Source organism: Lepidochelys kempii, chromosome 5 (genome assembly GCF_965140285.1).
Source record: "Lepidochelys kempii isolate rLepKem1 chromosome 5, rLepKem1.hap1, whole genome shotgun sequence".
NCBI lineage: Eukaryota > Metazoa > Chordata > Testudines > Cheloniidae > Lepidochelys > Lepidochelys kempii.
In genome coordinates this window covers 92,100,568-92,113,572 of record NC_136384.1, presented here as the reverse complement: position 1 = coordinate 92,113,572, position 13,005 = coordinate 92,100,568, and the positions used below count along the sequence as shown (strand labels likewise).

Sequence of the window (13,005 nt, the reverse complement as noted above, 5' to 3'; positions counted from 1 at the left end):
TCTGCAATAATTATGATCTTTATTGCAAAGGTGTAGTTTTTTGTGCATGGCAAGGTCCATGCACAAAATCATTGTAGTAATTCTGGATCTCTTGAAAATATAGCCCATCATTACAGGCACTCAACATTTATCAAACTTTAGATTATATGGAAGCTAAAATTATCTAGTGTATCCAAATACTATAAGTGTATCTTAGCATCTGCCCTCCCCATGTGTTAAGTGAACCATTTTTGGTTCTTTTTTTGTGTCTGTAGTGAATGTCATGGGATTTTACCATGGTGCACTAAGATGTAAGGGAAGAACAGTGTAAGGGAATTAATTCACCTCAGATTTTCATTAATATGATATATGGTGGTACAAAGTGTGTGTCTAGGCCAGTGGTGCAGCTCTCTCTGTGTTATGTGGGCCACCAAAGAACATATATACTACCTGTATGGCCCTGAGGATGTCATAGGGCCACAGATGTGTGCTGATTGGTCTGCAAGCAGCCTGTGGGCCGCGGGTTGAGAATCACTGAGCTAGACAATCACCTAAGCTTTGTGTAAGCTTGAAAAGAATTCACAGCTACAGATATGACCCTCTAAGTCAATTCCTGACAACCTTTAGACTAGAAAAGCAAAGATATATTTAAGGATAATAATTATCCAAACTGACAGGTTTCAGAATAGCAGCCGTGTTAGTCTGTATTCACAAAAAGAAAAGGAGTACTTGTGGTACCTTAGAGACTAACATCCGATGCATCCGAGAAGTGAGCTGTAGCTCACGAAAGCTTATGCTCAAATAAATTTGTTAGTCTCTAAGGTGCCACAAGTACTCCTTTTCTTTTTGCAAATTATCCAAACTGTATTCATGTGGTAAACAGATGCAGCTGGAGATAAATACGCAGTGAAACTTAGCATGAGCTTCCTCCTTATGCTGTGGTAAATAATGATTAATTTTAAAGAAACAGGCAATGTCACATGCCACTGTAATGTGATTCATTTTTATTTAGTTCAGATTAGCACTCAAACAACAGACTAGGAAAAAGTTTGATTACCAGGTCAAACAGTAACAGATCTTTGATAAATGTTGTTTGCTTCTGACATGTCAATTTTTGTTACTGGAATTTCTATTGCCATACAAATTATAGCTCTTATTTGATAGGACATTAAGTTACCCACTAAGCCTCTGCAAAGAGATTAGGTACAAGGAAAAGGAAAGAAAGCTGAAGGAAAAGATATATAAATAAGACAGAACAGCCTTATCAATTTTCATTGTTGGTGAATGAATTAAAGATTATTAGCGATTACTTGCTGTGGTGTACTCTTACAGTGATATAGTAATGGACAGATTTTTTTTACAACTTAGTAATAGATAGCTAAGATAGGGTATGGGCATGAAAGGATACAGTCAACCTGTGGAACTCTTTGCCAGATGATGTTGTGAAGGCCAAGACTACAAGCGGGTTCAAAAAAGAACTAGATAAATTCATGGAGGATAGTAGCCAGGTTGGGCAGGGATAGTCTCCCTAGTTTCTGTTTGCCAGAAGCTGAGAATGGGCGACAGGGGATGGATATTTACCTGATGATTACCTGTTCTGTTCATTCCCTCTGGGGCACCTGGCATTGGCCACTGTTGGAAGACAGGATACTGGGCTAGATGGACCATTGGTCTGACCCAGTATGGCTGCTCTTATGCTTCTTCATTTATTGAATAGTGGAACACAAGCTGCTTGGTTACAGTATATTCTAAAGGTATTTTGTATAATTCTACAAATCATCCTTATTGTTGATTCTAACTCTGAGATCTTAAAATTGAATTGTATTTTCTTACAGTCTCTTTTGCCCTTACATCATTTGCATAATGGGTTGGGTTTGATTATTTATTTATTTAAGTGCCTGTCATGTTAGCTCCTTAAAACCAGGCTCCTTAAAACCATTCAATATTAAACAAATACACACATAATAAATGGATAATTTTACTCTGAGATGTGCCATTGGAAGAATAGCATCTTGAGGTTCTAGTTCGTTATCTCTCAAAGAACTGAAAGCCCATCTGGTTGTATGGGTGTAATGTGTAAAGTGTAAAGTGTAAAAAAGCCAAAATGACTGAGAAATTAAAAATGTAATAGTAATAGACTATCATGAATCCCACTGGTGCCTGAACCTGGTGATATTCTGAACAAAAAGAGCTCCCAATCATACTAGTAGCTGTTTCCATTGCTTCACATTGACACTTGGAGTGATAATCTTAGAATCACATTATATAAATGATTCCTTATCAAGTCTGCTCACTTTATAAGTACAAAAGTCGTTTTCTGAATACTATTCCTGTAAACTTTATCTTAAAAGTTAAGCATGTAAGAACATAAGAATGACCATAATGGGTCAGACCAAAGGTTCATCAAGCCCATATCCTGTCCTCTGACAGTGGCCAATGGCAGGTGCGCCAAGGGAATGAACAGACAAGTTATCATCAAGTGATCCATGCCCGATCACCCAATCCCAGCTTCTGACAAACAGAGGCTAGGGACACCATTCCTGCATATCCTGGCTAATAGCCATTGATGGACCTATCTTCCATGAATCTAACTAGCTCCCTTTTGATCCCCATTATAGTATTGGCTTTCACAACACCCTCTGGTAAGGAGTTCCAGAGGTTGACAGTGCGTTGCGTGAAAAAATACTTTCTTGTGTTTGTTTTAAACCTGCTACCCATTATTTTCATTTGGTCCCCCCTTGTGCTTGTGTTATGAGAAGGAGTAGATAACACAGCCAGGGCACAAGGAGAGCATAAAGGTGATTTGATTGTGTTACTTCCTTATTTACTTTCTCTATACCACTTGTAATTTTATAAACCTTTACCATATCTCCCCTTAGTTGGCTCTTTTCCAAGCTGAAAAGTCCCAGTCTTATTACTCTCTCCTCATACGGAAGCCATTCTATATCCCTAATCCATTTATTGCCCTTTTCTGAACCTTTTCCAATTCCAATATAACTTTTTTGAGATGGGGCGACCACGCAGTATTCAAGGTGTGGGTGTGCCATGGATTTATATAGAGGCACTATGATATTTTCTGTCTTATTATCTATCCCTTTCTTGATGATTCACAACATTCTGTTCGCTTTTTTGACTGCCGCTGCACATTGAGGGGATGATTTCAGAGAACTATCCACAATGACTCCAAGATCTCTTTCTTGAGTTGTAACAGCTAATTTAGACCACATCATTGTATATGTATAGTTAGGATTATGTTTTCTAATGCGCATTACTTTGCATTTATCAACATGTGCTTAAATACTTTACTTATTTCAAGCAGGGAGCAGATCTATTGAATGAGAATTGTCATTTTTAAAAAGGCACTTTTAGAACATAGAGTTAGTTAAAATTAAGGTTATCAGTAGCTATACAAATCACTATTCTTACTAGCATTAATCTCCTAGAAGATACACCTCAATACTGTCCTGCTGGTACATAATTCATAAAATGCCTAACTGATGGAATATACCTTATACAGTCTATGAAATCATAGAATCATATAACTGAAAGGGACCTTGAGAGGTCATCTAGTCCAGTCTCCTGCGCTCGTGGCAGGACTAATTATCTAGACCATTCCTGACAGGTATTTGTCTAACCTTCTCTTAAAAATCTCCAATGATGGAGATTCCACAACCTCCCTCAGCAATTTATTCCTGTGCTTAACCAACCTGAGAGTTAGGAAGTTTTTCCTAATGTCCAACCTAAACCTCCCTTGCTGCAATTTACGCCCATTGTTTCTTGTCCTATCCTCAGAGGTTAAGAAAAGCAATTTTTCTTCCTCCTCCTTGTATATGTTGTTATTAATGGATTGATCTGTTTCAAGACTTGTGACACAGGAATGCTAGGCTACTGGGAGTGATTTTTATTTTTAAATATATCAATGAGGCATTTGTCTTCAAAATAAAGGACACATAATGAATGGACTTTACAAGAACACAGGAAAAATAGTTAGGTTAAATGTTAGGTCCATCTTGAAGATTCAATTCATGAATAAAAATTTTATAGACATACCACTGCCCCCACCATATGCCTGATATTCTACTCCCACTCCATTTTCAGTGACATCAAAAGCTGGCCTTAGAGTAATTCAAGTGAAGCAAAGTGCTCTTCGGATTACTGTGTAAATAGAGATTTCGTTACTGTGAGTAATTATATTGAGCTGCTGATGGAAGAACAAAATGACGTGGGGAACAATAATAAAGCACTGTGAATAAACCTTAATTATTTTGGAACTCTCAATGGTATTATAAATAAATCAGAATTAATAACTTCCTATCACATGCCCTTCATCTTCTTTGTCCTAACTCATCTTTCCAGTCCTATCTATTATAATTTCATTACTATTCTTTGTTTTGGTTTTCACCAAGAAGGTTGGTGGTGATTGGACGTCTAACGTAGTGAATGCCAGTGAAAAAGAGGTAGGATCAGAAGAGGCTAAAATAGGGAAAGAACAAGTTAAAAATTACTTGGACAAATTAGATGTCTTCAAGTCACCAGGGCCTGATGAAATGCATCCTAGAATACTCAAGGAGCTGACTGAGGAGATATATTAGCTATTAGCGATTATCTTTGAGCAGTAATGGAAGACAGGAGAGATTCCAGAAGACTGGAAAAGGGCAGATATAGTGCCCATATATGAAAAGGGAAAAAAGGACAACCCAGGGAACTACAGACCAGTCAGCTTAACTTCTGCACCCGGAAAGATAATGGAGCCAATAATTAAGCAATCAATTTCCAAACATCTAGAAGACAATAAGGTGATAAGTAACAGTCAGCATGGATTTGTCAAAAACAAATCATGTCAAACTAGCCTGATAGAAAAGGAGGACTTGTGGCACCTTAGAGACTAACAAATTTATTTGAGCATAAGCTTCCGTGAGCTACAGCTCACTTCATCGGATGCATTCAGTGGAAAATACAGTGGGGAGATTTATATACACAGAGAACATGAAACAATGGGTGTTACCATACACACTGTAACGAAAGTGATCAGGTAAGGTGAGCTATTACCAGCAGGAGAGCGGGGGAAATGGGGGGGAACCTTTTGCAGTGATAATCAAGGTGGGCCATTTCCAGCAGTTGACAAGAACATCTGAGGAACAGTGTGTGTGTGTGTGTGGGGGGGAATAAACATGGGGAAATAGTTTTACTTTGTGTAATGACCCATCCACTCCCAGTCTTTATTCAAGCCTAAGTTAATTGTATACAGTTTGCAAATTAATTCCAATTCAGCACTCTCTCATTGGAGTCTATTTTTGAAGTTTTTTTGTTGAAGTATTGCCACTTTTAGGTCTGTAATCGAGTGACCAAAGAGATTGAAGTGTTCTCCGACTGGTTTTTGAATGTTATAATTCTTGACGTCTGATTTGTGTCCATTTATTCTTTGACGCAGAGACTGTCCAGTTTGGCAAATGGCAGAGGGGCAGTACATGGCAGAGGGGCATTGCTGGCACATGATGGCATATATCACATTGGTAGATTTGGAGGTGAACAAGCCTCTGATAGTGTGGCTGATGTGATTAGGCTCTTTGATGGTGTCCCCTGAATAGATATATGGACAGAGTTGGCAACGGGCTTTGTTGCAAGGATAGGTTCCTGGGTTAGTGGTTCTGTTGTGTGGTGTGTGGTTGCTGGTGAGTATTTGCTTCAGGTTCGGGGTCTGTCTGTAAGCAAGGACTGGCCTGTCTCCCAAGATCTGTGAGAGTGATGGGTTGTCCTTCAGGATAGGTTGTAGATCTTTGATGATGCGTTGGAGAGGTTTTAATTGGGGGCTGAAGGTGATGGCTAGTGGCGTCCACCCTATCCTGAAGGACGACCCATCACTCTCACAGATCTTGGGAGACAGGCCAGTCCTTGCTTACAGACAGCCCCCCCCAACCTGAAGCAAATACTCACCACCAACCACACACCACACAACAGAACCACTAACCCAGGAACCTATCCTTACAACAAAGCCTGTTGCCAACTCTGTCCACATATCTATTCAGGGGACACCTTCATAGGGCCTAATCACATCAGCCACACTATCAGAGGCTCATTCATCTGCACATCTACCAATGTGATATATGCCATCATGTGCCAGCAATACCCCTCTGCCGTGTACATTGGCCAAACTGGACAGTCTCTACGTAAAAGAATAAATGGACACAAATCAGACGTCAAGAATTATAACATTCAAAAAACAGTCGGAGAACACTTAGATTCATAGGTATTTAGGTCAGAAGGGACCATTATGATCATCTAGTCTGACCTCCTGCACAACACAGGCCACAGAATTTCACCCACCACTCCTGCAAAAAACCTCACACCTATATCTGTGCTACTGAAGTCCTCAAATCGTGGTTCAAAGACTTCAAGGAGCAGAGAATCCTCCAGCAAGTGACCCGTGCCCACTTCAATCTCTTTGGTCACTCGATTACAGACCTAAAAGTGGCAATACTTCAACAAAAAAACTTCAGAAACAGACTCCAACGAGAGACTGCTGAATTGGAATTAATTTGCAAACTGGATACAATTAACTTAGGCTTGAATAAAGATTGGGAGTGGATGGGTCACTACACAATGTAAAACTATTTCCCCATGTTTATTCTCCCTCCCCCCGTCTCCCCGCTGTTCCTCAGATGTTCTTGTCAACTGCTGGAAATGGCCCACCTTGATTATCACTACAAAAGGTTCCCCCCCATTTCCCCCGCTCTCCTGCTGGTAATAGCTCACCTTACCTGATCACTTTCGTTACAGTGCGTATGATAACACCCATTGTTTCATGTTCTCTGTGTATATAAATCTCCCCACTGTATTTTCCACTGAATGCATCCGATGAAGTGAGCTGTAGCTCACGAAAGCTTATGCTCAAATAAATTTGTTAGTCTCTAAGGTGCCACAAGTACCCCTTTTCTTTTTGTGGATACAGACTAACACGGCTGCTACTCTGTAACCTGATAGCTTTCTTTGACAGGGTAACAAGCCTTATGGATAGTGGGGAAGCGGTAGACATGCTATAGCTTGACTAAAGTCAATACTGTCGATACTGTCTCGCATGACCTTCTCATAAACAAACTAGGGAAATGCAACCTAGATGGAGCTACTATAAAGTGGGTGCAAAACTAGTTGAAAAACTGTTCCCACAGAGTAATCAGTGGTTCACAGTCATGCTGGAAGGGCACAACGAGTGGGGACCCACAGGGATCAGTTCTGAGTCTGGTTCTGTTTAATATCTTCATCAGTGATTTAGATAATAGCATAGAGAGTGCACTTATAAAGTTTGTGTACGATACCAAGCTGGGAGGGGTTGCAAGTGCTTTGGATGATAGGATTAAAATTCAAAATGATCTGGATGAGAAATGGTCTGAAATAAATACTGTAGGATTAAATTCAATAAGGACAAATGCAAAGTACTCCATTTAGGAAGGAATAATCAGTTGCACACGTAAAAAAAGGGAAGTGATTGCCTAGGAAGGAGTACTGCAGAAAGGGATCTGGAGATCATAGTGGATCAGAGGCTAAATATGAGTCAACAGTGTAATGCTGTTGCAAAAAAAGCGAACATCATTCTGGGATGTATTAGCAGGAGTGTTGTGAGCAAGACACGAGAAATAATTCTTCCGCTCTACTCTGCTCTGATTAGGCCTCAACTGGAATATTGTGGCCAGTTCTGGACGCCACATTTCAGGAAGGATGTGGAGCAAACTGGAGAGAGTTCAGAGAAGAGCAACAAAAATTATTAAAGGTTTATAAAACATGACTTATGAGGGAAGATTGAAAAAATTGGGTTTGTTTAGTCTGGAGAAGAGAAGACTGAGAGGGGACATAATAACAGTTTTCAAGTACATAAAAGGTTGTTACAAGGAGGAGGGGGGGAAATTGTTCTCATTAACTTCTGAAAATAGGACAAGAAGCAATGGGAGGTTTAGGTTGTACATTAGGAAAAACTTCCTAACTGTCAGGGTGGTTAAGTACTGGAATAAATTGCCTAGGGAGGTTGTGGAATCTCCATCATTGGAGATTTTTAAGAACAGGTTAGACAAACACCCGTCAGGGATGGTCTAGATAATTAGTCTTGCCATGAATGCAGGGGACTGGATTAGATGACCTCTTGAGGTCCCTTCCAGTTCTATGATATTAACACTCTAAACTTTAAGGGCCCCATTCTGAGAATGGGAGTCTCTGCTCAAAAATGTGCACACAACTGCGTGTTTGCAGATGCTTAATTTGTACACACAACTGTGGTAATCGCCAATGGTTATTTAGACACTCAAATGCTTAATTTGCACTCACAATTACAGCAATTTCCGCCCTATTTTTTTAACATGGCCCTAAAAGTTTAAAATGGGAAATTGTTTCATAAATGCTAGTAAAACCACAAATTTCCAAAGAGCAGGGAGGAGGGACTAGAGAAGAATAGCTCATTTGGTTATGTAAAAATAGTTAATTACTTTACAAGTTGTGTGGCATAAAAACTAATGCTAACTATTTAAGATAAATATTTTAATTTTATGACTGTTTGTGAAACTGACCAAATTATGGGCTTGGTTTTCCAAGTTAAGTGTTCAGAGTAACAGCCGTGTTAGTCTGTATTCGCAAAAAGAAAAGGAGTACTTGTGGCATCTTAGAGACTAACCAATTTATTTGAGCATGAGCTTTTCTTTTTCCACAGTATGCATCCGATGAAGTGAGCTGTAGCTCACAAAAGCTTATGCTCAAATAGATTGGTTAGTCTCTAAGGTGCCACAAGTACTCCTTTTCTTTTTGCAAGTTGAGTGTAATGCATATTTTATGCATATACTTAATTTATGGCTCCAAATTCCCAACTTGTGCATATAAATTGGGTAATTTTACATGCACATGGCCAGGTCAAGTAACCCAGTTGGAATGAGATAAATTCAAAGTACCTGGCTACCCAGCAGCTGAGTTGCTAGAGTTTGCTGAACTATAAAACAGGAAGACTGTGCTTATATGAAATCTTCTCCCATCCCAATATGACAGAAACATGTTAATTCAGAAGTCAGTATTTTATCTCAAGCTCAGGAACCTCTTTTATGGAGATTGGATACACACACGCACACAGGGACTATCAGCTCAATTCATTGTGTAATCACTGACACCTGTGCAAAGTAGTGTAAAACACTACCAAATCAGGATGGTGGTGGTTTATATCTACTTTGCACTGGTGTGAATTCCTATACAGTATGCATGGCAATGATGAATCTTGAACTTCCAGCAGGAATCCATTAACAGGCTCAACTATTATTTAAGCTACTATGCAAAAGTGGTGCTGTTGGATCAAATGTGCAAATCTAGTCTATGTAAAAATATTAGCTTCTCTAATTTGCAAAGATTCCTGATCATAATCACATGCTCAGTTCCATGATCATATATGTCAGTTGCAAGGCATAATAATTTTAAATATAATGTAGTTTTTTCAATACACAAATTACTAGGAGATACAAAGGACTGCCTGGCTTAGAAATATGGCAGCTGAATTTTGGCCTGTCATTCAGGAGGCTGAGACATTGGCAAATTTTTGCTTGGAGTGGGGGTGAAATGGGTGGAAAAGTTGCTCATTCAAAAAAAAAAAATTACCCTTGTAAGAATGTTTTCTCAGCTACTGAGTCATGTTTGTTTTTATGCTGATCACTCTCGATATTGATGTGTGTATCCTCCTGGAAAACAGATACACAAAAATATAGTGAATATGACATATTTCTCTTAAGGACAGCTGAGGTGGTTTCACAGGGCAAGATTTGGTTTCATTCTGTAGCTGAATCACAATCAGCATGCAGTCTCAACAGGAACTCTCAAGAGTAACATCTCATTCCATTTATTCTATTCATGACACACATTCTTTCTCATTTTGCATACAGCTCTGATTCAGCTTTGCGGTACCAACACTGTTATTAACATCAAGCACACTCAGTAGTTATATAGCATAGCTGTCAAGTGATGAGCTTTTTGAATTTTGAACCTTCTCAAAGCCCACAAAATTTGAAAGGGGGAGGTAAAGAAAGAGACTAGCCTGGCCCCTCTATGTCACTAGATGAGGAAAAGAGTCAAGAACAGAATAGCTTTGTATAGCTGATCAAAAGTGAATTTTATATTCTAGGTGGATCTTGTAGCACTGCCTATTAAGGTTACCTGACTTTTCATTATAAGACTCTGTTTTCAGTTAATTGTAACTTTTGCCAAACTTTAACCACTTAGGCTGAAATTTTCCATGCCAGGTGTCTGCTCAGCACTCAGTGTTTTTTGGCTAGTGTCAGTCAAAGTAGTCCAGTTGCTTCCAAGAAGGTGGCTAGGGAAGAATATGTTGTTTTGCCCATGTTTAAAAAATTCTGGAAACATTTTATTTGAAAATCTCTAGCACCCCCTTGCTTTAGAACAGGGACCTGAAGTTTGGCAGGGAGGTAGCCTTTTTGTCAGGGATATCCTTTTAGGCAGATTTTCATAGAAACAATTAATCTGGCCAAGTTATAAGCCTTTGAAATTTTGTAGTTTACATGTGACAGCTTTTAATTTTAACAGCTAAAAACTCTAAAGATTTTATCCACCCTGACCATGCTTGAGCCTCTCACGGCTCCTAGTGCTGACCAGACTGCATGTACAATTCACATTGAGCAACTGAGCATGCTCCATCCCCTCACAACTTCTACAGGTAAACAAACTGGACATGCCCAGTCCCCAAAGAGTGACTGAGCATGCTCCAGATTGGTGATATGGTGGCTCAGAAGGACTTTCCCTGTAAGAGCAGTTCCCAATAACTCAAGGCTGGGGTTGGGCCAGGTACTGGAACTGAGAGCAAGGAGCCTGTCTCTCCTGTGTTCTCTGTGACTCTACCCCTTGCTGGCACCCTGACAGTGGGAAGGAGGAAACCACCTGATTTGATTGCAGAGGGACAAAAGGCAGAGTAGGGGGAGGGAAAGAAATAGACTGAGACAGTTACTTGTAGGAGGAGAAACTGACTAGAAGTTGGGGGGTGGGGGGACATGTTCCTTCATAAACCATATTTCTCTGAGGTATAAAGTATGCATCAAACATAGCCAGAACACTTTCACAGTCATCTTTGTGTTGGACTTCAGTAGAGTTAAAGGATTTGATCTGCTTGCTCCCTCAGAGCATAAATTAAAGAAGATACCTATGTATCTCTAGTTTCTTTGTGGTGCTTGGTAGCAATGTAAAATCTTTCAAAATATTGTTTCTAGTTTGTCCATTCTGAAGGTTTGTCACAGCCAAAATTCTCTGGGGACACTGAAGAGTGGCATGTTGATGAGATCCTGCAAGCTTTGTTATAGCTTTCCTTTTGTTTGTGTTCTTAGTTTACTCCTGACACCATGTCATGTACTTCTGTCCCAGATAAGGACTGGTCACAGAGCTTGCTTATACACAGCAGATATGTCCATTATAAGATCCTTTAATGCTCTGCCAGGTATGACTAAGGTTTGCTTTAAATAAGGTATTTTACACACAGTGCCAATTAGTAGCTGAATAGTATAATACAGTTTAGTTTCCATTACAATGGGATTTCCTCCAAAACACCACTTATATCCGGGACTGGTTCCTCTCTACCAATTTCAACTTGTTACCTTCCAGTCATTTTTGTGCTTTTTGCCCCTTCTACTCAAATTCCTAATGTCACCTGCTTTCATATTTTTTTTATATACATATATATATATGAAACAGATTCTTTGCAGTACATCACAACATAAAGCATTCTTCTTTGTCCCTTATAAATTAAAATGTTAAAAATTAAAATTAACCAAAATAAATATGTACAAACAATATCACAATTTTGTCTTAATATATCAATGCTAAATTTATTTGTGAAGTTCAGCTACAATTCTTGAGCCTGATTTGCATTTATACTACTGCCCTTTAAACCATTCTGGCAGAGTATTACACTTACATTTCCTGTAAGATCCTTTTGCCAGAATAGTGAAAAGAGGCCTTAGTGTAAATTCTGTTCTTTCTTTGTCAGCTGAAAACTGTAAAGTAACTGAAGGTTTTCACATAATTAACTGAATTTTCTGTAATACAAGGAAAGCAGTCCCCATATGTTGTTTTTGTTCTTATCCCCTTTCAATGTGTTATTTTAGCATGTGACGAAAGAGACTGTAATAATCAATTGTACACTACTTGGTATGGGGCTGGAAATATTACAGTGTGCAATTATATTGTGAAGCAGGACAATGTTGTCTTAAAAATACGTACTGATGCAACCATACTATGGACTATACACTAGCCTCCAAAGAGGAAGTTTTATTCAGTTTGGCTGGTAGTTTGGAGCAATTGTGTGTTGAGTAATTTTAGACTTTGTATGCCATAAATGTTATGCTACTTACGTTCACAAAACTAGTTTATAAATCAAGACCTGTCACTATTTTTCTCCTGTTCAGTCTATTTTTTTCTGCTGCATATTATACATTCTGTTGAAAGCTCTGAAATGCCCTAAGTTCATTTCCAGGGAGACCATTTGAAGCAAACTAGCTCAATGGGAAAACTAACAAAATAACTAAAGTGGCACGTAGGGAAAAAAAAATTTGCTCAGAAGCTACCACTCATTTTCCTATGTGATAGTCCAAAGCTACATGGATAGAGGTCTGTTTGTAGCCTTCGTGATTCAAATTTCCATGAGAGGGCCCTGAAAGCCTTTCAGCTCTGTGGAGCTAGACTATTGTATATTATCTGCTCTATTCTACTTAACTTTGATTACTTTCTTTTTGATATTCACTGGGAAATAAAATGAAGATCAAACATGAATCAAGCCACTCGTACTGTAGGTAGTATTTGCCAGCCAAGGGGTTCTTTCCGCTATACATCTGTAGCAGGGTTCTATCCTGATGGATCTAAAGTGATGAGGCTATCAGAGTGCCATTTTCTCTATAGTTAAATTAGGGTTATACTGCATCTGTTCATTTTGGATAGGTGGAATCAAGAGACTCAAAACTAAATTACAGCTGATCACATAGAATGAAAAATGGGCTCATTTACTTGGCT

General features: G+C 39.0%; 1 protein-coding gene across 1 annotated transcript in view; it reads right to left on the bottom strand.

Annotated features, from left to right (window-relative positions):
- The window catches only part of SLC28A3 (solute carrier family 28 member 3), a 74,944-nt gene that overhangs the window by 40,915 nt on the left and 21,024 nt on the right, over positions 1 to 13,005 (bottom strand). Inside the window, exon 3 of the mRNA XM_073346238.1 lies at positions 9,598 to 9,677. Within this exon, the coding sequence (XP_073202339.1) occupies positions 9,598 to 9,677 (80 nt within the window). The remainder of the gene's footprint in view (positions 1 to 9,597; positions 9,678 to 13,005) is intronic.